At 51.1% G+C, this 22,946-nt stretch overlaps 1 protein-coding gene across 7 annotated transcripts in view; it reads left to right on the top strand.

The window, feature by feature from the left end:
* Positions 1-22,946, top strand: part of COL6A3 (collagen type VI alpha 3 chain) — an 81,128-nt gene that overhangs the window by 33,481 nt on the left and 24,701 nt on the right. For all 7 annotated transcript variants that reach the window (XM_042950670.1, XM_042950674.1, XM_042950672.1 and 4 more), the window contains 19 exons: positions 1,943-2,548; positions 4,370-4,984; positions 5,879-6,478; positions 7,283-7,620; positions 8,771-8,849; positions 9,954-10,099; positions 11,534-11,626; positions 12,518-12,571; positions 13,497-13,568; positions 14,537-14,563; positions 14,911-14,955; positions 15,076-15,129; positions 15,585-15,647; positions 16,667-16,732; positions 17,091-17,144; positions 19,298-19,333; positions 19,935-19,997; positions 20,822-20,884; positions 22,159-22,221. In XM_042950670.1, coding sequence (XP_042806604.1) covers positions 1,943-2,548; positions 4,370-4,984; positions 5,879-6,478; positions 7,283-7,620; positions 8,771-8,849; positions 9,954-10,099; positions 11,534-11,626; positions 12,518-12,571; positions 13,497-13,568; positions 14,537-14,563; positions 14,911-14,955; positions 15,076-15,129; positions 15,585-15,647; positions 16,667-16,732; positions 17,091-17,144; positions 19,298-19,333; positions 19,935-19,997; positions 20,822-20,884; positions 22,159-22,221 — 3,137 coding nt within the window. The remainder of the gene's footprint in view (positions 1-1,942; positions 2,549-4,369; positions 4,985-5,878; positions 6,479-7,282; positions 7,621-8,770; positions 8,850-9,953; positions 10,100-11,533; positions 11,627-12,517; positions 12,572-13,496; positions 13,569-14,536; positions 14,564-14,910; positions 14,956-15,075; positions 15,130-15,584; positions 15,648-16,666; positions 16,733-17,090; positions 17,145-19,297; positions 19,334-19,934; positions 19,998-20,821; positions 20,885-22,158; positions 22,222-22,946) is intronic.

The following is a 22,946-nucleotide window of genomic DNA, read 5'->3' as shown; positions in this document are numbered from 1 at the left end:
TGTCAGTTCTATGCTGCCCCTGGCAGGTCCAGTCGGCAGCCTTCTGTGATCAGGGAGGGAGCTTGACCATAGGGTCCACCCAGCTGGGGGCACAGTCTCTGAAATATTGGTGTTTCTAGAGCCCAAGAGTGATGATTGCTTTTGGCTTGCCTGGTGCTAAGAAGTAAATGGCTTAACTGGCAGAATCCCATCTTCCTCTTATGACTGCAAGATTTATTCTGTTTCATTGTTCCTGTGCCCCTTTTCTAGGCCTGGTTACAGTAAACTAGAAAACAGTGGGAGCCTGGCCACTGAAGGGGCACTAAGATGTGTCCAACCCCCTCAAAATACCCACTGAGGGCCTGCCTCCCCAGGGTACTCAGGTGGGAAGGCTCACAGTGGTGGAAAGCCAGCAGTATCCTTGTTCCCTGTGGCTTACATCCTACAGAGTGCCATCTGAAGCCTCATGGCATGGAGAGGGGGAAAAGGGAAAGGCAAGGGGGAACAGAAGGAAGCCAAGAGTAGAAGAAGCAAGTGAGAGAAGAGTCAGATGCCAGATACGGTGCCCTTTGGGTGAATGAAGGAGGTGAGGGTGACTGACTTAGTGTTGTTAAAAAGGGCCGGCGTTTCCTCGCTGGTGTCCAGGACAGAGTGCGGCAGGCCCCACAGGCCTCCATGGAATGTTCTAAATGGTTTGTGATCAAATAAGTTTGGGAACCAGAGAGAGAGGATCCCCCCCTCTAATTGATGTGTTTTGCATATCTCCAATACAAGAATGACACATTTCCAAAACTTATTTGGCTGCAGGGTCCTTTTATCTATGATGCCTCCTGAGGTACCAGTGTTCCCAAGAATGCACTTTGGAAATCTTGTCATAGTGCATATGCAACTTCTTTATTTTAAACACAAGCATATATGTCTATAGCATAGCTGCTCTCCCACACTTCAAAATGAGTATTTTCTACCTTCACCTTCTTCCTTTCCCACATCTTCTACACTCTTCTTCTTACCAGAACTGCTATCCATATCTCAGCCCTGACCTGTTTCCAGGTGAGCTGTCTCTGCCTCCAGGGCACGTTCCCCTCTGAGCAACCCAGGGGCGCCATTCACCATTCTCTGTCCTGCCTCACTGGCTCTCCAACGAGGGTGGGAAGGATGATTCCCTTTACAATATAAACATATAACTTTTTTTCTTTCTTAGAAACTCTCTCTTGACGCCTGCTCCCCTCTCCAATAGTGCCTGAATCTTTTAAAAGAATTCTCTCAATCTTTACAATTCCTCTCTTAACCCACCCCCATCTGTCATTCGCTGTAGCCACTCCACAGAAAGCGCTCTTGTCAAAGTCTTTACATCTGGAAAAACCCAATGGTCAATTCTCAGATGCCCTTCTGCTTGATCTAAGAGAGACTGATGGATGTCACAGTTAAGATCACCTCCTTCCTGGGGCGCCTGGGTGGCGCAGTCGGTTAAGCGTCCGACTTCAGCCAGGTCACGATCTCGCGGTCCGTGAGTTCGAGCCCCGCGTCAGGCTCTGGGCTGATGGCTCGGAGCCTGGAGCCTGTTTCCGATTCTGTGTCTCCCTCTCTCTCTGCCCCTCCCCCATTCATGCTCTGTCTCTCTGTCCCAAAAATAAAAAAATAAAAAAATAAAAAAAAAAAAAAAGATCACCTCCTTCCTGAAACACCATCCCTATTTGGTCCAGACATGGCTCTTGTGTATCTAGTCTCTGCCTCCCTCAGAGTTTCTCTTCTTTATCCTTTTCTGATTCTTCCTCTTCTCCCTGGCTTGTAATCACTGCAATGCCAGGACTAACTCCCGGGACTGGTATTTTAGCTATAATAGCCAGAATTAAGATACTTCTCCCGTCAGGTAGTGATTCCATGACAGACTGGGAGGTGGTTCATGAACACTAAGAATTTGGTGCCAACAAATGTGAAACCCGTGGCAACATGTGATTTGCAGGTATCGGAAATAAGAAGGATGTGGTCTTTCTCATCGATGGGTCCCAAAATGCTGGCCCTGAATTCCAGTACATCCGCACCCTCATCGAGAGGCTGGTTGACTACCTGGACGTGGGCTTCGATACGACTCGGGTGGCAGTCATCCAGTTCAGCGAGGACCCCAGAGTGGAATTTCTGCTGAATGCCCATTCCAGTAAGGATGAGGTACAGAATGCAGTGAGGCGGCTGAGGCCCAAAGGCGGGAGGCAGATCAACATTGGGGGTGCCCTGGAGTACGTGTCAAGGAATATCTTCAAGAGGCCACTGGGAAGCCGGATTGAAGAGGGTGTCCCTCAGTTCCTGGTCCTCATTTCTTCTGGGAAGTCTGATGACGAGGTAGACGATTCCGCGGCAGAGCTCAAGCAGTTTGGTGTGGCGCCATTTGCGGTCGCAAGGAATGCAGACCAGGAACAGTTGGTTAAGATCTCCCTGAGCCCCGAGTACGTGTTCTCGGTGAGCACCTTCCGGGAGCTGCCAAGCCTGGAGCAGAAACTGCTGACCCCCATCACAACCCTAACCTCAGAGCAGATACAGCGGATCCTAGCCAGCACTCGCTATCCTTCTCCAGGTAAGATGGGGTATTTATTGTTGCTCTCTGAGTATTTTTGATATAAAAAAATAACAGGTTCAAAGATTCGTAGTACTCATGATAAGTTAAATTAAAATAAAGGGACACCTAATATTGAGCCAGTTATGTCAGTGGCTTGTTGCAAGGAGGGAGGATGCACATGATGGTGAACCACGGAGCATCTCAGTAGAGGGTGTTAGGTCTTAGGATAGGATCAGAGCCTGTGGTAGGCAATTTTGTGGGAGGCTTAAGGAAATACGATTTGGCCTGGATTGATACTGTCAAGAAGTGGAAGTAATTCTATGATTTGGTATCTTTCTTCATCTTATGGCTACAGCTGTAAGTGGTGAAGAAGCAGTAGTCGTTCCTATTAGCAGGGAGGGCAGGTGTTTGGTTATTTTCGTCTTCTTTTTGTCAGTGTGGACCTATGATTCTGACGTTCTGTGAAATCTTTTGTGTTCTGCAGGAGAACCCAAGGCCTGGCTCTGTGTGCTGGGCCAGCTTTTCTCTTTCTCAATGTAAATGGCTGAGTTCTATGACTTGCTCAGCTTTTGCTGTGCTGTGTTTCCATTACAAGTAGCCCTACGATTTATGAAGCAAAAGACAGGCTGAACTTGTTGAGTGGCAACATAGGACTAATTAATAAAATAGCCTCCAAGAAGTACCTAGAATTCTAACTAAAAGGAAAACATGGCTCATCTTTCCCAGGACTTTTGGATTAGTTTTGTAGCCAAAAATAGACTCACATAAAGAAAATAGGGGAAATAACGGTGAAAACAAAAAAATTGTATAAATGCTAGGGATATGTGGGCAAGAAGAAATACCATGAGTCAAACACCTGGGGAGCTGTTGTGGCACACTGGGAGACAGTTGGCATTCTCTGGGTGTCACTACCTAAGTGGTGGCCTTGGACAGAGAGGACTTTTGACCTTAGCTGGCTCCCTCTTCTTGCACACCAATGATGTTCTGGGAGATCTTGATCCCTTCTGGTAGTAACAGCTCATGCTTTTGTAGATTCTGATAATCCAGTTGCTAAATGCTGTTTACATTTTTTTTTAAATTTTTTTTAACATTTATTTATTTTTGAGACAGAGAGGGACACAGCATGAACGGGGGAGGGGCAGAGAGAGAGGGAGATACAGAATCGCAAGCAGGCTCCAGGCTCTGAGCCATCAGCCCAGAGCCCGACGCGGGGCTCGAACTCGCGGACCGCGAGATCGTGACCTGAGCTGAAGTCGGACGCTTAACCGACTGCGCCACCCAGGCGCCCCAACTGTTTACATTTTTAAAACTGGTTGTAACCCAGACTTCAAAGCCATAATTAAAATAGAGTAAACTTAGAAACTTTTGGAGAACTTCGAAGATTTTAAGAAGTGGACACTGTTTTGGTGAAAAAAGCCCAATTTTTAATGAGGAGTTAAAAAAATTTAATGTTTATTTTTGAGAGAGAGAGAGAGAGAGAGAGAGCAAGCAGGGGAGGGGCAGAGAGAGAGGGAGACACAGAAACCAAAGCAGTTTCCGGGTTCCAAACTGTCAGCACAGAGCCCGATGTGGGGCTTGAACTCATGAACTGAACCGTGAGATCATGACCCGAGGTGAAGTCGGATGCGTAACTGACTGAGCCACCCAGGTGCCCCTTAATGATTAATTTTAAAAAGCTCAAGAGATAAACACATGTGCATTAGCTTGTAATTTTAATGCTAGTTAACACTGTGCAAGATAGTGTAAGATAGTTGCGAGTTCAGAAACAAAAACAGAAACAAAGCCAAAGAAACACCAGCCACATACTGAGTTTTCCTCTTCCTTTCTTTCTATCCACAGATGTTGAGAGTGATGCTGCAGACATTGTCTTCCTAATTGATAGCTCTGACAACGTCAGGCCAGATGGCATCGCGCATATTCGGGACTTTGTTAGCAGAATTGTTCGCAGACTCAACATTGGCCCCAACAAAGTGAGGATCGGGGTTGTACAGTTCAGCAATGAGGTCTTCCCAGAATTCTACCTGAAGACCCACAGATCCCAGGCCCCTGTGCTTGACGCAATACGTCGCCTGAGGTTCAAAGGGGGGTCCCCGCTGAATACCGGCAAAGCTCTGGAATTTGTGGCAAGAAATCTCTTTGTCAAGTCTGCTGGGAGCCGGATAGAAGATGGCGTACCCCAACACCTGGTTCTGTTTCTGGGTGGAAAATCCCAGGATGATATTTCCAGGTTTTCACAGGTGATTAGCTCCTCAGGGATTGTGAGTTTAGGGGTAGGAGACCGAAATGTTGACAGAACAGAGCTGCAGACCATCACCAATGACCCCAGACTGGTCTTCACGGTGCGAGAATTCAGAGACCTCCCCAACATAGAAGACAGAATCATGAACTCTTTTGGACCTTCCGGGATCACACCTGCACCTCCAGGAGTGGACATACCGTCTCCCTCACGGCCAGGTATGACCTCTGGGACACATAACTACAGAGTGTGACATCTGTTATTTTTTAATTGAAAAAAAATGCAATTAGCATGTATTTTAATAGTTTTCTTCTGTTATGGTCGTTGCTGCATATAATATTAGAAACTAAATCCTGGAAAAATGACTTAGTTGAAACTGTAGAAGGAAACATAACCCGGAAAGCATAGGGTCATTAATTCTTCCGTGAGCCTTCTATGAGGCTAGTTGTGGCCCCGCTGAAAGGTTCTATGAAGGTGCATTGAGGACTAACCACAGATTCACTGGCTCTCAGAATAGGACAGCATCTTTGAGGTTGGCCAATCCATACCCCTCTTTTACTCCAGTCTTCATCGTTTGATTATAATTAGGAAATTACCATCAAATGCCTTTCATTTTTGGCGGGCTTCTATGGAGCTCTTAGCATGCTGGCAGGCAGCCCTCCAAAGGTGTATAGGGTCTACTTCCTATTTCCAGTCTATTTCTCCCAGCCCTTTTTCGTTCTGCCCCTAGCATATCTCTCCCAATACCCGTCGGACACCATTGTTTATTTCTGACCAGAAGGATCGTGTTTAGCGGCATTTCCTAAAACATCTGAGTTCATGGACCGTTGAATCTGCCGTAATGCCATTTTGCATGGGATAACCAGGACTCAGTTCTCGGTTTCCCTGAGTCCTCCTGCCTCCTAGCTTTTTGTTCAGATAATTTATCATTTATCTTCTTGTTTTTAGCATGATGGTGGCTGTGAATTTGGGCCCTGTAGAGGCATGGAATAAAGCAAAGGTGTCTGCTGTGAACGAGTCATAAGAATGCCTTTTTCCAGTTATTTTACGCTTTGTGTATTTGTTCTGGATATGGAAACCAAATTTCTCCTTTCCATTTTAACCGCTTTTAGAGAAAAAGAAAGCAGACGTTGTGTTCCTGTTGGACGGCTCCATCAATTTCAGGAGGGACAGTTTCCAGGAAGTGCTCCGTTTCGTGTCTGAAATTGTGGACACGCTGTATGAGGGGGGCGACTCCATCCAAGTGGGGCTGGTCCAGTACAACTCTGACCCCACCGATGAGTTCTTCCTGAGGGACTTTACCACCAAGCAGCAGATTATCGACGCTATCAACAAAGTGGTCTACAAAGGGGGGAGACACGCAAACACCAAGGTGGGCCTCCAGCACCTGCGGCTGAATCATTTCGTGCCGGAGGCGGGCAGCCGCCTGGATCAGAGGGTCCCTCAGATAGCATTTGTGATCACGGGCGGGAAGTCGGTGGAGGATGCCCAGGAAGCCAGCCTGGCTCTCACCCAGAGAGGTGTCAAAGTGTTTGCCGTGGGCGTGAAGAACATCGACTCAGAGGAGATTGGGAAGATTGCGTCCAACAGCGCCACGGCGTTCCGTGTGGGGAACGTCCAGGAGCTGTCTGAGCTGAGCGAGCAAGTTTTGGAAACTCTGCACGATGCGATGCATGAAACCTTATGTCCGGGTGTGACCGATGTTTCCAAAGGTAACCAATCCCCTTTAGGTACATTTTCATCCTGTCATGCCAATGTGGAGCATCTGTTGAGAGGGAGAGAGAGAATCCCAAGCAGGCTCTGCACTATAAGCATGGATACCAGTGTGGGGCTTGAACCCACGAACTACGGCATCATGACCTGAGCTTAAGTCGGACACTTAGCCGACTGAGCCACCCAGGCGCCCCTGGACCTAGTTTAGATATTTAGATGCCCGCTGCTGGCCTATGGATTCCTTGAGCCTTTGGCTGCTTCAGGCATTCTGCTTATCCAACTGTGTGGGTTGGATCCTGGTAACCACTTAGCCCCTGTTATCGATAAGGATATCTTATCTTTCAGGGTAAGCGTGGAAGTCTGTATTTTCTTGATCTTATAAGATGTATTTTCCCCCTCTATTCTTGAATTCCCCAAATTATTCAGACTTACTGATCCCTGTTTCTGTTTATAGGCTCCTTAGATCAACTATTTGAGTTCAGAGTATTTGAGTTCTCAAGTGCATTTCATTTAAAGCACAATCTTGAGATGGTTGTAAACACCTGCTGTAGAGCAGACCAAAAGTGATGAACACTCCAGAAAAGCAAACACGTTAAAATGGCCTGTGCTTTCAGTTCCTAAGAGTCAGCACTGGTGTTCCCTGAGAGAGAGGCAGACTGAATTGCTTCTCAAAGCTCGTACATAGAAGATCTCATTTTGCCCTCGAGTGTGATGCCCGGTCCACGTCCCGGGGCTGTGCCTGTGTATTGGACCCATCTCGGCCACCTCGACTTAGAGCTCACTGCCTCCTTTCCTTTTTGCAGTCTGTAATCTGGATGTGATTCTGGGGTTTGATGGGTCAAGAGATCAGAACGTATTTGTGACCCAGAAGGGCCTTGAGTCCAAGGTGGACACCATCTTGAATAGAATCAGCCAGATGCAAAGAATCAGCTGCACCGGCGGCCAGATGCCCACTGTGCGCGTGTCGGTGGTGGCCAACACGCCCTCGGGCCCCGTGGAGGCCTTTGACTTTGCCGAGTACCAGCCGGAGCTGTTTGAGAAGTTCCAGAACATGCGCAGCCAGCACCCCTACGTCCTCACTGCGGACACGCTGAAGGTCTATCAGAACAAGTTCAGACAGTCCTCAGCAGACAACGTAAAGGTGAGCATGGGCTCCCCCCTTGGTCCAGGTTCCCGTGCAGTTTCTGGACTTGTACTGGTCAGGAGGAGCACCTCCGTGTCCAGAAGCCCCTTACCCCCAAGTGTTCTTCTAGAAGCGCTTTTCATGCTTGATGGGGTTAGTGGTGCCTGAACGTAAAAGTGCTTTATCGTCAACTGGTCATAAAAGTCCAAAATGTGATATCTGTCCCGTTTCAATAGTTTTACTTATGCTCTAAAAAAAATCCTGGAAATCAGTAATTAAGCTTGATTGAGCTGAATTTATGATTAATTCCTGTTTGATTATTGTCCTACCCGTTGAGTACATCACGGTCTCTTCTCTCATTCTCTCTGCGTGTATGTGTACCTACATACAGATACATACATATATAGTGTGAATACGCACACACACACACACACACACACACACACACACACACAGCAGTAGTCTTCTAGAGCTGACAAGACCTATTACTACAGAATGGGTGGCTTAAACAACAGAAATGTATTCTCCCAGTCCTGGAGGCTGGAAGTCTGAGATCAGTCTCTGCTGGGTTGGTTTCTTTGGAGGCCTCTCTCCTTGGCTTGCGGATGGCCACCTTCTCCTTCTGTCTCCATTCGAGCTTCCCTCTGTGTGTGTCTGTGTCCCAGTCTCTCTTAGAAGGAGACCAGTCACATCGGATTAGAGACCACATGGTCCCAGTGGCCTCACTGAATTTAATGACGCTTTAAAAGCTCTATCACCAAATACAGTCATATTCTGAGGGACTGAAGTTTAGGGCTTTGACATATGACTTTTGGAGGGACATGGTTCAGCCCGTAGCGCGCGCGTACACACACACACACACACACACACACACACACACATTTCTAGAAGCTACATCGCATACATAGGAAAATGAGATGAATACTGTTTTTATTTTTATTGTAATTTTTTTTTTTTTGGTAAATCAAACACCACCGTATACCCACTTCGTTTATCCCTCCTTTAGTGCATGGTATTAAAGAACCATGAGTGGGGATGATTGTTTCTCAACGTTGGCCCCAGTCTCCTCAACTGTGGATGGAGGGTTTGAATGGGCCTATCTCTCTGACCCCCGGGAGGTCATTTCTTTGTAATTTTGGCTGGGGTTTGACACCTCTTTTACTTTTAGGTGGTCATTCATTTTACCGATGGGGTGGACGGAGATCTGGCTGATTTACAAAGGGCGTCTGAGGATCTCCGACAAGAAGGTAGGTCGTGGGCTTTCCAAACAGGAGAAGTTGGCCTGGATGAGGCAGGGACACCACCCTGCTGGAGTCCTCTGGGGGACCCGGGGGACTCCTCCTCGCAGCCTGGCCCTCTGTCACCTCCCTGGGGCTATGGCGGTTCCCCTCGTGCCACAGTCGGCTTCCTCACCAAATCCTGACCCAGGATCCTCAGGCTCTCAGACTCATTCGGGTGGTAGAACGTCTTGAAAGCATGATGCTTTTGCAAAAGAACATGACTTTGTGATTACCGCTTGAAAACATTAGAACTTAAAGCAGAAAATGCACTTTGCTCTAAAATAAACAATGAAACCACATCTTCCAGATTTAAGGTAACTAGACAGACAAGGATGCCCATTATCAGATGTAATATCTGTTTATTTGGTTTGGAATCTGGTCGCACTGATTATCACAAAGTGAATGCCAACACCAGAGGCTCACAAAAAGCATAACTTATCCTAAGAGTGTTCTCTATTAGCTGGCTTTTCCTGAGCCAAGAGGACGAGATTGCTACTATCTGGTGTTGGGGGTGTGGTGTGGCAACTCTCCCCAAGCACACCTGAGTTTTGTCAGAGTTGGAGAATCTACGTATGAATGCGTTTCATGGTGTCACTTCCTGTATTCTGCTGATCAGTTTAGTTACTGACATTCCTTGAACAATTGCTAGAGAATTCCAAAGTTCCAGTATTTTAACTCTTCAGAGAAGCTAACTGGTTTGATTCAACATGTTTTAGGTAAAGGTCACATTTTATACTGAAGTTTTCTTTAAAGCAGTTTTTTAATGTTTACCTTTGAGAGAGAGCGAGAGAGCGCGAGAGTGCGAGTGAGCATGAGCAGGGGAGTGGCAGAGAGAGGGAGACACAGAATCCGAAGCAGGTTCCAGGCTCTGAGTTGTCAGCACAGAGCCCGACGCGGGGCTTGAACTCACGAACCGTGAGATCATGACCTGAGCCGAAGCTGGACGCTTCACCGACTGAGCCACCCAGGCACCCCTGAAGTTTTTTCTTTTAAAAAAAAAGTTAGGAGGGAAAAGCCATGGTGGTTCTGGAATGCCCAGCTGAGCCGCGCTGAATGTGCCTCCCCCTGCAGGCGTCCAAGCTCTGATCCTGGTGGGCCTTGAACGTGTAGCCAACTTGGAGCAGCTGATGCAGTTGGAGTTCGGGCGAGGTTTCATGTACAACAGGCCCCTGAGGCTTAACCTGCTGGACCTCGATTATGAACTGGCAGAGCAGCTCGTGAGTTTTTGTGTCTCTTACACACAAAGCGGTCAAGACACCCATTTCTTCTGTCATTTAAGATCACGAAGGCATTTCTGTTTGTTTGTTTGTTTGTTTGCGAGGTGAATGGCAGAGGGGCCCTTCGGGTGGGTAATTCGGTTTATTTAATTCACTTGGGACCTGCCTTGCGGCCATCCCAGGCGTGAGTCCAGAACACGGAGGTGTCCAAGAGCTGGGAAAGCAGCGAGCTGGAAAATGGGTCTCGAGGCATGCTGGTGGTGTTACCTGACAGGTTCCTCTCTGCTCCCTTTCGTGAGAACCTTTCCGTTCATAAGATGGCTGGGAAGGCAAGACATCAGAGTGACTGTCCCCAAACAGGAAACTGTCCTCAGCATCCAAACGTTACATGTGAAAATAAGACGATGCAGGAAAAGAAAGACCGTTTCTGGGCAGAGGGGCACCTCCCTTGTCTTCTCTCCTAATTTCCTTTGGAGGAAATAAAGGTGTCCTCATGAGGCATCCTAATGCTGGGGTTCAGCCTCTCTCAGCCGGAGGTGCTAGCCCTGGGGCCGGGAGTGGGTGGGCTTTTTGGGGGACGTGGGGCTGAGTGGTCAACTCGGAGATTGCTTTCTGGTGGCGGCAGTGAGCTGGAGGATAAACTGACTGTTCCTTCTTCCCTCCTGCATTCTTCCTAGGGCTGGAATTGGGATTTTATTTTTTTATTGGGTGGAAGGAGGTTGCGTTAGTTGACGCATCCGGGCCATGGAGGAAATGAAAACTCCAGGAAGCTCGCCGTGAGAAAAGTGTTGGAGCACCACGAGTTTAGCAGATGGAAATGTTTGTTGGGCATGCGCTTTCCCAATAAGGTCAGGGGTTAGGATGCGAAGGGAACGTCGAGGGTGTCTGATGAGTGTGGCCGCACGGGTGGCCCAGAGTGGCGGTGCTGGTGGCCAAGAGGCGGGGACCACTTGTGTGTCGGCCCCACACCGCGGCTGTTCCCAAGGTCTCCTCCCAGCTGGAGCCACAGTCTGTGCTCTGACCATGGTCCTGAGGAAGGGTGTACGGATCTCCGTTGTGGAACCGCATTCTGTCCCGGCCGTATGCAATTTATTTGTTAGGTCTTGCTCTTCGGGGTTTTAAAAATATGTAAGTTATGCTTAACATTTGAAATTTGGATATGTATGTTGGAAACTTTTAGAAATAAGGCCGAGCCTGCGGTGACACCGTGAGTATGATCTGTGTTACTTTGGTGGCTGTCCATGCTCCTACGTTGGTGACTTCCCTCTGCCACCCTGACTGCTGAGCAGTCTTGGAGGAAATGCTATGCGGGAAGAAGATCATCTCTCACCGTGAAATCCACGTACATCGATTTTGACCTTCACGGCATATTTATGCTTTTTTTTTTTTTCCTAGGTATTTGTTCAGACTTGAACTTTCTTTTCCTTTTGGTAGGACAACATTGCTGAGAAAGCTTGCTGTGGGGTTCCCTGCAAATGCTCCGGGCAAAGGGGAGACCGCGGGCCCATTGGCAGCATCGGGCCAAAGGTAGGGTGGCTTTGCCCTTCTCTGACGTCTGGGACTAGATTTCAGGAGAGTCCAAAGGGGTGCAACATGAGGCCTGAGGGGTGCTGAATGCCTGCTGCCTTCTCTCTTTCCTTGGGGTGAGGGGGTCTGTTTATCATTTTATAAAATAATGCTAAAATCAGGGGCCCCTGGCTGGCTCAGTCGGTTGATTAATTGTCCGACTCTTGATCTCACGATTCTTTTTTTTTTTTTTTTTTTTTCAACGTTTTTTATTTATTTTTGGGACAGAGAGAGACAGAGCATGAACGGGGGAGGGTCAGAGAGAGAGGGAGACACAGAATCGGAAACAGGCTCCAGGCTCCGAGCCATCAGCCCAGAGCCTGACGCGGGGCTCGAACTCACGGACCGCGAGATCGTGACCTGGCTGAAGTCGGACGCTTAACCGACTGCGCCACCCAGGCGCCCCTGATCTCACGATTCTTGAGATCGAGCCCTGCATCGGGCTCTGTACTGACAGGGTGGAGCCTGCTTGGAATTCTCTATCTCCCTCTCTCTCTGCCCCTCCTCTGCTCTCTCTCTCTCTCTCTCTTTTAAGATAAATGTAAGTAAACTTAAAAAAATAATGTTAAAATTAGCGGGCATCGCTGACTGGCATCCTCATTGTGGATGGTCAGCAAGGATTCTTAGTAGGTGTCTAAGTTACAGGAAACTGGCAGGATTTCTTGGTGGAGACGAGCCTTAAAGATTCTGATAGATTATGCCGTAACAGTAAGAAGAAACCCCAGTTCAAGGGGACACCTAAAGCCGTGTTACATGGTGGCATTGCTCTACCAAGAAAGGGGGGCAGGGCGATACTTGGAGAACAAAGAAAACTACGAGGTTTAACTGAAGCACGAACTTCCTCTGTTCTAGGGTATTCCCGGGGAAGATGGCTACCGAGGTTATCCTGGTGACGAGGGCGGACCCGTAAGTACAAGATGGCTTGTTCTTTAAGCTTTTATTGCCTCCTTGTTCCTCGCTCATTGGGGTTGAATTGTGGGGCTCATAGTCTGTTCCATTTCCAATGACTTTCCTACTGGGATAACATCAGTTTCTAACCTCCTTAGCAGCTCCACTCAGATTTCTACACTGGGGAGAAGAGTGTGACGTCCCCAACAGGACAGATGTGGACATGAAGTGCAGGCACTTTGCTGGTCTTATTTCAGAGGGAGAGACTTAATGGCTTCTGAGACTGGGGGCCACCGAGTGGGGCATACCCAGCAGACCCAGACATCCAAGCAGAGAGGGGAGTGAGCCGGGGCAGCGGCGCCCGGGAAACCCAACCAGGGTGGTCGTCGGGGTCACGCCCTTTAAGGGAGGTTTACTGACTTGGGTCATCAGTAGCCAGAGGGTCCGGTTGGGGGTTTGAGAAGCAGTGCCTGGGTCCGAGAGGCTTTGAGACACTAGAAAGAAGCCCAGCCCTGGGACGGGGATACAGGGTCCATGGGGAGTGGTGAAGTCACAGGGTCCCAGCTGGCAGTGCTGGGTGTCAGGCTGGCCCCAGGACCCACTGGAGAGCCGGGAACAAGGGACCATGCAGAGGAACTGTCAGGCCCGGGATTCTGTGGGCACCCGACACTCATGCGCACCCAGGACCCAGTGACCTGCTCACCCTGGTACCCTTTTGAGCTGCAGACCCTCCCTGGTCCCTCCAGGGGCAGGAACTGCAGGTTCAAGGCCAGGCCCAGGGCCGGGGGGTGCAGGAATGCTGGAGGCCCCACCGGGATGGAACAGCATCCCCGCCAGCCCAGCGAAATCCACTTTCTAAGCCACACCCTCCCGGGGCTGCGCACTCAGAGGAGGCGTGGTGGCCCGGAGCTCCGCCTCGTAACCGCCTTCGTTTCTCCCGCAGGGTGAACGGGGTCCTCCCGGCGTGAACGGCACTCAAGGTTTCCAGGGCTGCCCCGGGCAGAGAGGAATAAAGGTACCGTGTGCTGAGCCCTGCGTGAGCCTGGGGACCGCAGCACCAGGGCCCCGCAGGCAGAGGCTTTCAGTGGCACGTGCAGAAGTGAGACAGTTTCCCCAAATGCCTCCTTGGGGAGGAAGGCCCCCGGGGCCTCTGTGTCGTCCGTGTGCAGCAGCCAGTGGCCTCGCATCGTGGCGAGAGGGCGCAGTCTGGCGGGTCAGCGGCACTGGCTGCGCTGGGAAGGGAGCCTGGGAATGAAGGAAGCGTTTTCTTTTTTTCTTTTTCTTTTTCTTTTTTACTTTATAGTTCTTTGTATTTTTTTTTTTGTATTATTTTAAATATGAAATTTATTGTCAAGTTGGTTTCCATACAACACCCAGTGCTCCTCCCGGCAGGTGCCCTCCTCGATGCCCATCACCCACCCTCCCCTCCCTCCCGCCCCCCATAAAGGAGGCATTTTCTACGGCCTTTTGAGCAGCCAGGAAGGAGTCACAAGGACAGAGAACACGGGCCGGGGGCGGGGGGCAGCAGCTCCAGCCCCTGGGGCCCCCCAGAGGAGCCAGGGTGGTGTCCAGGCGGGGTGGAAGGAAGCAAGAGGGTGGCTCGTGCTGGAAAATTCCTTGTGTGGAATACTTGAATGTGCTTTCTCCTCTGTTTGCTGAGGTTTGAAAGCAGGTGCTGAAGGGAAAGGGCCAGCATGTGGCAAAGTCATAAAGGGGTCTTGTAGCCAGGTCCCTGGCTTTCAGGACCCACCCCTCCTGACCAAGGAGCCAAGAAGGCCACCTGCTCAGGGCCAGGGAAATTAGCCTCAGGATCCCCCACGGGATGGAGAGGGCACAAGGCAGACAGATGAATCCCCAGCACTGAATTTCAGACTCAGGGCGTTCAGGTGGGGTGGGCCCCCCCCCTCCACCCCCTGCTGTTCTAGCCTCTTCTCTTTGGCCTTCAGGGAGGAGCTAATGTTTCCCCTTTCCTCTCCCTTCCAGGGCTCTCGCGGATTCCCAGGAGAGAAGGTACCTACGCTGGTTTTCGTTTTTGAAATTTATTTATTTATCTTCAAATTTTTGGGGGGATGTTTATTTAATTTTGAGAGAAAGCAAGAGCGAAGGGGTTAGGAGCAGAGAGAGAGGGAGACACAGAACCCGAAGCAAGCTCCAGGCTCTGAGCTGTCAGCACAGAGCCTGATGCGGGGCTTGAACCCACGAACCGTGAGATCATGACCTGAGCCGAAGTCGGACACTCAACCGACTGAGCCACCCGGGCGCCCCTCGTTTTTGAAATTCAAAGCGTTCCCCGTTTTGATCATTTTTCCTTTACCAGATGGCTTTCTCCCCTCACCATGTGTCTTGTTCCCGTGCAGGGTGAATTAGGAGAAATCGGACTGGATGGTCTCAATGGCGAAGATGTAAGCAATTTCATACTCTTAAGTCCCAACCGCGTCCGGTCCCGAGCATCCCTGTGACTCACGCTTCAGTCTACGGTGGAAATTGTGCCAGGAGTGACGTTTTCTTGTTGTCTTTGACAGGGGGACAAAGGATTGCCCGGTTCTCCTGGAGAGAAAGGGAGTCCCGGCAGAAGGGTAAGTATGTTTCCATAGTGTTTCCACTATGGAAAAACTAAAAACTTTTCACCTAAGAAAATTTTTTTTTATTCTTGTATGTAAAGACTGCTTCCTCCAGGCAGCCTTCCCTGATGTCCTCTGGGGGTGCTTCCGTGGTGTCTCCTGTGTCCTCTGTCCGTTGTGACAATTACATCGTATCTTTTAGTCTGAAGAGTATATCTCCTAGGGCAGGGACTGACTGTGTTCTGTTTAAATAAATCCCTGGTGCCTGGTCCAGAGTAGGTCCTAGTAAAGATTTGGGATTACCTGAACAAATTGGAAATATTTGGAAGTAAATTTACCTTCATGTAAACGCGTAAACGGGAGATACTCTTCTTTTTAAGATTTATAAACTGAAGAATGTGATTTTTAAGCGGGAGATACAAATTTGAAACCTTATCTAATTTTTGTCTCTGCTGGTATTTTTTATTTAGGGTGACAAAGGACCCAAAGGGGACAAAGGGGAGAGGGGAGACGTTGGAATTCGAGGTGACCCGGTAAGGGAGCTTTCTCACGGACAGTTTGGGACCCAAGTCTGGGGAGGGGGGGTCGTTGGGAAGTGAGTTGGGAGGAAGAGGTTTTAACCAGAGTTTTGAAATTGCTTTAGAATGTGTTGATAATGTACAGGGCTTGTCCTCCTCTTACAGTTTTGGAGACACGTTTGCTCTCTAGCTGCAAAGATAGTGTTTGCAAGGCCTGTCATACGAAGGCCTCAGGAATTTCCCTCAAAGGTGGTCTCAAGGTGCTTTAATCTAGCGGGGTCGGGTGCTCAGAAAAGTATCAGAGGTGACAAAAATGTAGGACCCTGAGGGGCCACGCCTTGGCCACATCCCCCATAGCCCACCCATCTCACTCTGACAGCCTGATCGTGGGGTCCCAAACCACTCTCAGCCCTGGGCAGTGGGCAGCGGTCCTTCCTCAACAGGGAGAATAGTGCCTCACCGTCTCTCTTGCCTTGTTCTGGCCCGGAGGAGGGAGGCTGGCCGGGTGGGGAGGAGGGAAGCTGGCCTGGTAGGGAGGAGGGAAGCTGGCCCAGGAGGAGGGAAGCTGGCCCGGTGGGGAGGAGGGAAGCTGGCCCAGGAGGAGGGAGGCTGGCCCAGGAGGAGGGAGGCTGGCCTGGGAGGAGGAAGGGAGGCTGGCAGGGCAGGGGTGGGGGAAGGGGGGTGGTGGGGAGGAGGGAAGCTGGCCCAGGAAGAGGGAGGCTGGCCCAGGAGGAGGGAGGCTGGCCTGGGAGGAGGAAGGGAGGCTGGCAGGGCAGGGGTGGGGGAAGGGGGGTGGTGGGGAGGAGGGAAGCTGGCCCAGGAGGAGGGAGGCTGGCCCAGGAGGAGGGAGGCTGGCCCGGGAGGAGGGAAGCTGGCCCAGGAGGAGGGAGGCTGGCTCGGGAGGGGGTTGGCCTATAGGTTTTGTAGAGCCATAGGTTGAGAAGGGTGGCAAACTCTTCTGTTTACCTAAGGTGAATTTGAAGTGCCTTTTTCTTGCACACGTGGCTCATGTCCCTGACCTGTGTTGTCTGCAGGGTGACTCAGGACGGGACAGTCAGCAGAGAGGGCCCAAAGGAGAAACCGGAGACATCGGCCCCATGGTACGGTGCTCTGCATCCCCGGACCCCCTTTGCCGAGGGCTCACCCCCAGCCACAGGGGCCACAGAAGTGGTCTTCACGGCTATGGGCACACGAGGTCGGGTGTGGACTGTGTTCCTGGGAAGGCAGTCTCCAGCTGCTACCCAGAGGGGCTCCTTTTCTGCAGAATTTATGCCCCTTAGGTATTTACGGAAAGCGCTTCTCAGGCTCGTGCAGACGGCATGACCCCCGTCTAAGGGGTCCCACCAAGCATCCCCCCGCCCCCTGCCATGTGTACAAGCAACCCCCTTTCCCGTGGTCTCTGGCACAATATGCCAGAGTTGGATGAGAGTCTTATGCTGATTTTTTTCTCCATGTCAGGGTCTCCCTGGGAGAGACGGGGTATCTGGAAGTCCTGGAGAAACCGGGAAGGACGTGAGTGCCTCTTGGGGCTCAGGGGGCTTTGTGGGGAGTCCTAGCAAGTGCCTCCTGAATCACCAACACGATCTGGGGCAGCGTTACTCAGCAACTTTTTACTTGGGGGCTTTGAGGGGGATTTCAAACATGTGGCTAGGCTCTGTCCCGCTAAATATTTAAAAAATCCAAACAGAAGCACAAACTCAGGAGGGAGTGAGGGGCAAGAAGTCTGATGGGTTGTATGCTTGTGGGTTTAGTCATTGTTTGTTGGTGCGGCTGTAATTCAAGCGACGACACCAGATTGTGTTTTCTAGTGAATTGCATCAGGCGGTTGCCTTTTCGAGACATTTCGCGAATGTCTTTTGCAGGAGAGCTCGTTGCGTCCCTAATCTCTGAGTCCCCTCGAAGAGCTGCTAAGACCAAAGCTATGTACACGACCCTTGGGAAACCCTTGGCAGCTCCCAGGGCCCCGGGGAACACAGAGCGTGGCTCCAGAGGGGGAAGAGGGTCCCTGCACGGGGGAGGAGTGGCCTGGAAGTTTGTAAGGCATCAGGGGCAGTCAAGATGGCTCTGCTCACAAGCTGAGAGAGCAGAGCGGCAGCAGGCTGGGTCTGGGCGGCCAAAAATGGTACCTCTGCCGTTTCCCCAGCACCAGCCACGCGGTGAGGGATCCATCAGTGGCTGGACCCTCAGGGGGCTGTGCCCTGAGATGGGGGCTTTTGGAAGGGATGACTCTCACCCGTGATTACATGATATGCTAGGGGCGTAAGTTTTAAAATTGTGCCTTTAGAATTCAGAAGAAAAACAAAATTTGAAAACACCATCTTAGAAGTTCTGAGTGTTACTGCGAGTGAACTGCAAACTGACCAATGAGGAAAGACCCCGCTGTTCTAACGAGCCACCCGCTCAGCGTGTGATGGAACCAAAACTTGTTTTCACGAAGTGACTTAAAATAGGGTCCTGCCTGCAGTTTGTTTTATTTCTGCGCGCGAGGTGGAGACCTCGGTTCACCCTTGATGGAGTCAAGGGCTCTTGTCCACCCGCTTCTTCCCTTGTGCTAGGGTGAGGCCTGGCCCGGGGGCCTCCGGTTCCTTCCCTTAGGACCTCGCTGTGCCCGGCTCAGGCCAAGGTGAAACGTGTCCTTCCCACCGGGCCACCTCACGTCTCACACAGCCACACTGGGGCTTCTGCGGGCTGCCTCTGGCCTGAGCACTGCATCACTGAGCACTTAGCCTCTGGTCGTCCTCCTAGTTGTGCCCTTTGGGGGAGGCCAGGCAGATTGTTACTCTGAAGGAGCCGCCTGGCGCGTCTCCTTCTCCACTTGTCCACGTGTCATTTGTAGAAGGAGGCCAAGGCCTTCCATTAAAGAAGTTTCCACCACCGTGAATAATGTTAAAACAGTCACCCCAGAAGGTCTCTGGGCTGGCCCGTTGGGAGTGGAGAATGTCTTTCTTTGGTTGACGCCACAGATGGGCCAAGCCCCATAACAGAGCTGGTGACTTACAGTGTCCAGAACACTGACCCTTCACCTCACAAAGATACACCCAGGACCTTCATGCGTTCCCGTCCCAAACCTTTCCGATGGAGAGGAAGCCATCACAGAATCGGAATGAAAGCATTGCTTATGCGATGGGCCCACATTTATTTGAACGAAGGGTCACCTCTGGAACATCGAGGAAGATGTTGCCAAGTCATGAGCCCAGACTAAGTACGGTTGGGCTTTTTAGGTTCACGTATGTGCACTCCCGATGCTTTACTTAGCTGAGTGTGTGTTATATTTGGCCAGGAGCGTTTGGAGAGTTTGGGACTCCCTTCCATTATAATTGACGTATTTCATTACTTCTGCCTGCAGTTAGGAAAATGGTTGAAAAACAGACAGGTTGACATTACCATTTTTACATCCTTTTTTGAAATTGGCTGGGATCGTGCAGCCAGAAGGAGTCATTATTTTGCTTGGCAGGTTGGAAGTAACTCTGAAAACTCCCATTTGGGTGGCTAACAGGGCAGCGTGGAAGCAAAACTTGGCGGAGAGGAGGGCAGGAGGAAGGGTGTCTCTCTTGAGTCTGCTCAGGGCCGGCCAGGCACATTGTCTGGCTCGTGGCGACTCACGTCACAGAAAGCCCCGGGCTCCGTCCCCAGGCTCCCTCTCAGTTTGTGTGACTCCTCCACAGGGCGGCTTTGGCCGAAGGGGACCAGCGGGAGCTAAGGTAAGTCTCTAATTTGGTGCCTTTCTTCTGCCATCACACCATGACTCACCACGTGCTCTCAAAGGGCAAGAATGCAATCAGCCTGGGAGCCAAAAGCTTTGTCCCTCTGCCTTCAAGGCGTGGGGCTCAAACACCAGCCACCACCTTCTGTACCGACTCCGTGCATTTAGCCTCTTCCAAACGACTTGTGAAACCGCGTGGCTGTGGGGACCAGGGGCAGAGACTGAGGGGAGGAATGGAGCAGGGGGCGTCCGGGCATCCCTCGTCCCTGACGCGCCCACTGACCTGCTCGTCGGCCGGTCTCCGCGTCTTACTGTGTCCGTCTGCCCAGCTGTGCAAGGCAGGTTTGGATTCAAAAATCCTGATTTCACAACCATCCTGAGCAGAGGTGAGGCAGGTGTGGGGAACCATCATAAGCGTGCAGAATGGCACTGGCTGTACGTGCTGAATGTCTCATCCTGGGGCCACTGCCCTGGTGGCCTCCACTCCCCTGTGGGGCTGTTCCCCTACCCCCTTGTCCAGACGTGACTGTCAAATACACAGCTGACACTGGCCTCAACCACTCTGACCCCCCCCCCCTTCATCTTCTTTTGTTTCCAAGGGCAACAAGGGCGGCCCGGGCCAGCCGGGCTCCGTGGGAGAGCAGGGCACCCGAGGTGGACAGGTCAGTACTCCCAGCGCGGCCGTGCGCCTTGTGATGTTTGCCCAGGTGCTCCAGTATGTGTTTTTAAATTGTTCCATGTGTTTAATTTTAAATGTTTATTTGTTTTGAGAGAGACAGAGACAGCACAAGCAGGGGAGGGGCAGAGGGAGCGGGCGAGAGACAGAATCCCAAACAGACTCCACGCTGTCAGCACGGAGCCTGACCCGGGGCTTGAACTCACGAAGCGTGAGATCGTGGCCTGCGCTGAAATCAAGAGTCAGATGCTCAACCGACCGAGCTCCCCAGGAGTCCCCAGATGGTTTTCAATTTGAATGAGGTGACAGCCAGTTTTATATAATCGAACCCAGAATTAACTACCGAAGAGTTCAGTGGCACATAACACATTCACAGTGTGGTACAACCATTAGCTCTATATAGTTTGAAAACATTTTCATCATCCCCCGAGGAGCCCCCGAGCCCTTAGGCAGTCATTCCCGTATCCTCTCCTGCAGCTCCTGGAAACCACTGATGTCCTTTCTGTCTCTGGCCTGATGTGGGGCTCAAACTCACAAATCCTGAGAGCATGACCTGAGCTAAACTCAAGAGTCAGACGCTTAACCGACTGAGCCCTCCGGGCTCCTTGTATTTTTCTTAAGCTAACCTCCCCCTTAGTGTCCCGGGTTGGAGCTGCTGTTAACAGCTGAGACAGAGGCATGGTCTCTAGAGGTCTTTTTGGCCGGCGGGAGCGAGGCTCTGGGCTCTGTGCAAAGTGCAGGTGTCACCCTGACGTTCCTCATGGAACGCCACCTCAACGCAGCACTTACGTTGGCCTTTTACTTCTTCAGGGTCCACCTGGTCCCACGGGTCCCCCAGGCCTGATCGGTGAACAAGGCATTTCTGGGCCTCGGGTAAGTCTGCTTGATCCCACCCCTGTCTTTAGCTAAGCGGGAGCACGGCCCGCACAGGCTGAGGTCCTGCGGATGGTGTTACCGTAGACAGACTTCTCCCTTCGCCTCCCCCCTGCCAGCACAGACCCCGGGTCAACCTCAGTCCTCACGGCGACTGGCCAGTTTGCCTGAGGAAGTAAGAGACCCTTGGTCTTGGTGCTCCAGGGGCTTCTGAATCCCGGTGCTGCTCCTTCCAAACACTGGCCGGCTGGGTGGTGAGGCCATCCTGCACTTCCAAAGCCTGAGGCTGGACCTTTGTAAACTCTAAATCTGCCCCAATTCTCGGCTTATGCCAAATTGTTTCATATGTGGCCCCGGGAGTTTGCCTTGTGGTTCGGTATTCGGTGTAAGGCATTCCCCACCCTCAGGTTCAACACTGAAGCTGCTCCTTAAACTTGAACGACCACAGGCATGGACATGCATCTCGGGGCTCGGTGACCATGAGCAGAAATGAGTTAGCTGTGTGGGGCCCGGGTCCCCAGCACTGCACACTTGGTGTCCGTCCTGTCTGACATGCTGTTCAGGGAGCCACCCTGTCATATGTTACAGAAAACAGTAATAACCGAAAAGGGGCAAAGAGCTGGCTTGTTGCTACAGAAATGGACAAAAAGGTGTTGCAACCAAGTAGGAACTTTGTGAGATCCCTTGTTGGCTTAGACATTCCTTTCCTGGTTCGCCGTCTGATAAATACCTATTTTCAAAGCTTTTGTGGGTTTTATTCAACATTATTTAAGCTCTCATTAGTCAAGAGTTTAAGGTGGAGTGGGGGTGAGGTGAAACTCTTCTAATAGTCACCAATGACAAAGAGCTCCTACCACCTGGTTTTCGCATGTTCGTGTGGGTCATTTCTGGGCTCTGGAGGCTGCACCCCGTTTTAAGAGCTATGTTTCTTCATTATTTACTTACTCCCTCAGGGGATACGTGTACAGGATTCTGCACCTGTATAATCAGGTGTCACTGTGGAGGTGTGAAAAGGGAGAGGAAACAAAGTCCCACAAAATCTGGGTTCTTCTCTTCTAGTCAGGGACTCGGGATATTAACTGCAACACGGGTTGGTTTGTGGAAGCTGGTCCCGAGCGGTCACACGGATGTGTTAGATTTGCACAAGCCACGTCCATGTGCATTTGGGTCCCCGGCACCGCACTTGGCACTGAGTGCTGCGGGGTGGGGGCCGAGTGCAGGGCCTCTGGCTGGAGGGTGAATATTTCATTGACATGCTCCTCTCCCTGCTCCAGGGAAGCGGAGGGACTGCGGGTGCTCCTGGAGAACGTGGCAGAGTCGGTCCCCTGGGAAGAAAGGTTTGTCTTAACCAAAGTAGAGCTCATTTCCTGAGGTCAGGGCCCAGCCATACCCTCTGTGGCCTTCCCCTCATCTGTCCGTGTGCTCACCTGCTTAGTCTGCATCCAGCCCCCCCAGCTGCCAGCCCGGCTTGGCCAGTGGGATCCCTGTCCTGTCCCACCTGAAGGGAACTCACGGGCTGGACTCAGCGGGTGGGCTTTCTTGTGGCCGGAACCTGCCAGCAGCTGGTGGATTCCCTGATCTGTTCGTGCCTGTGTATGTGACGGGAGTTTGGCCTCCTTGGAGTCATCAGAGCAGATGGGAGGCACTTAGCACAGCCCCAGTGTTGCATTGAACACACATTCTTTAAACACTGGCACCGCACGCACAGAGCTCTGCTGGCCATATTTAGCTAATCCAAGAGGCCCAGCTCCCCGACTCTTTTGGATAACAGCAGCTTGTCATACGAAGACTGTCTGAGAACCGACTTTCCATAAGCCTTAAGAAAAAACACAATTTATCAGAACTGGCCTCAAAGGGCAGCCTTTTCTCAGTAAAGGAAACGTGTTCGTGTGAATCCACGGTTGTCTCTCGGTCTGTTGGTGGTGGTGGGGGGTTTCCCTGCTGTAGTCAACACCCACTGACTTTACCTTACTGCCGGCATCACGTAGAACAGAAATTGCTTGGAATCATGTTTTAAATGGTCTCAGCCCCACAGCTGTCTCAGCCTTGTTTCTCGTGTGTA

Source organism: Panthera leo, chromosome C1 (genome assembly GCF_018350215.1).
Source record: "Panthera leo isolate Ple1 chromosome C1, P.leo_Ple1_pat1.1, whole genome shotgun sequence".
NCBI classification, from domain to species: domain Eukaryota; kingdom Metazoa; phylum Chordata; class Mammalia; order Carnivora; family Felidae; genus Panthera; species Panthera leo.
Note: the sequence above shows the minus strand (reverse complement) of the source record. Positions and strands in the feature narration are given on the sequence as shown.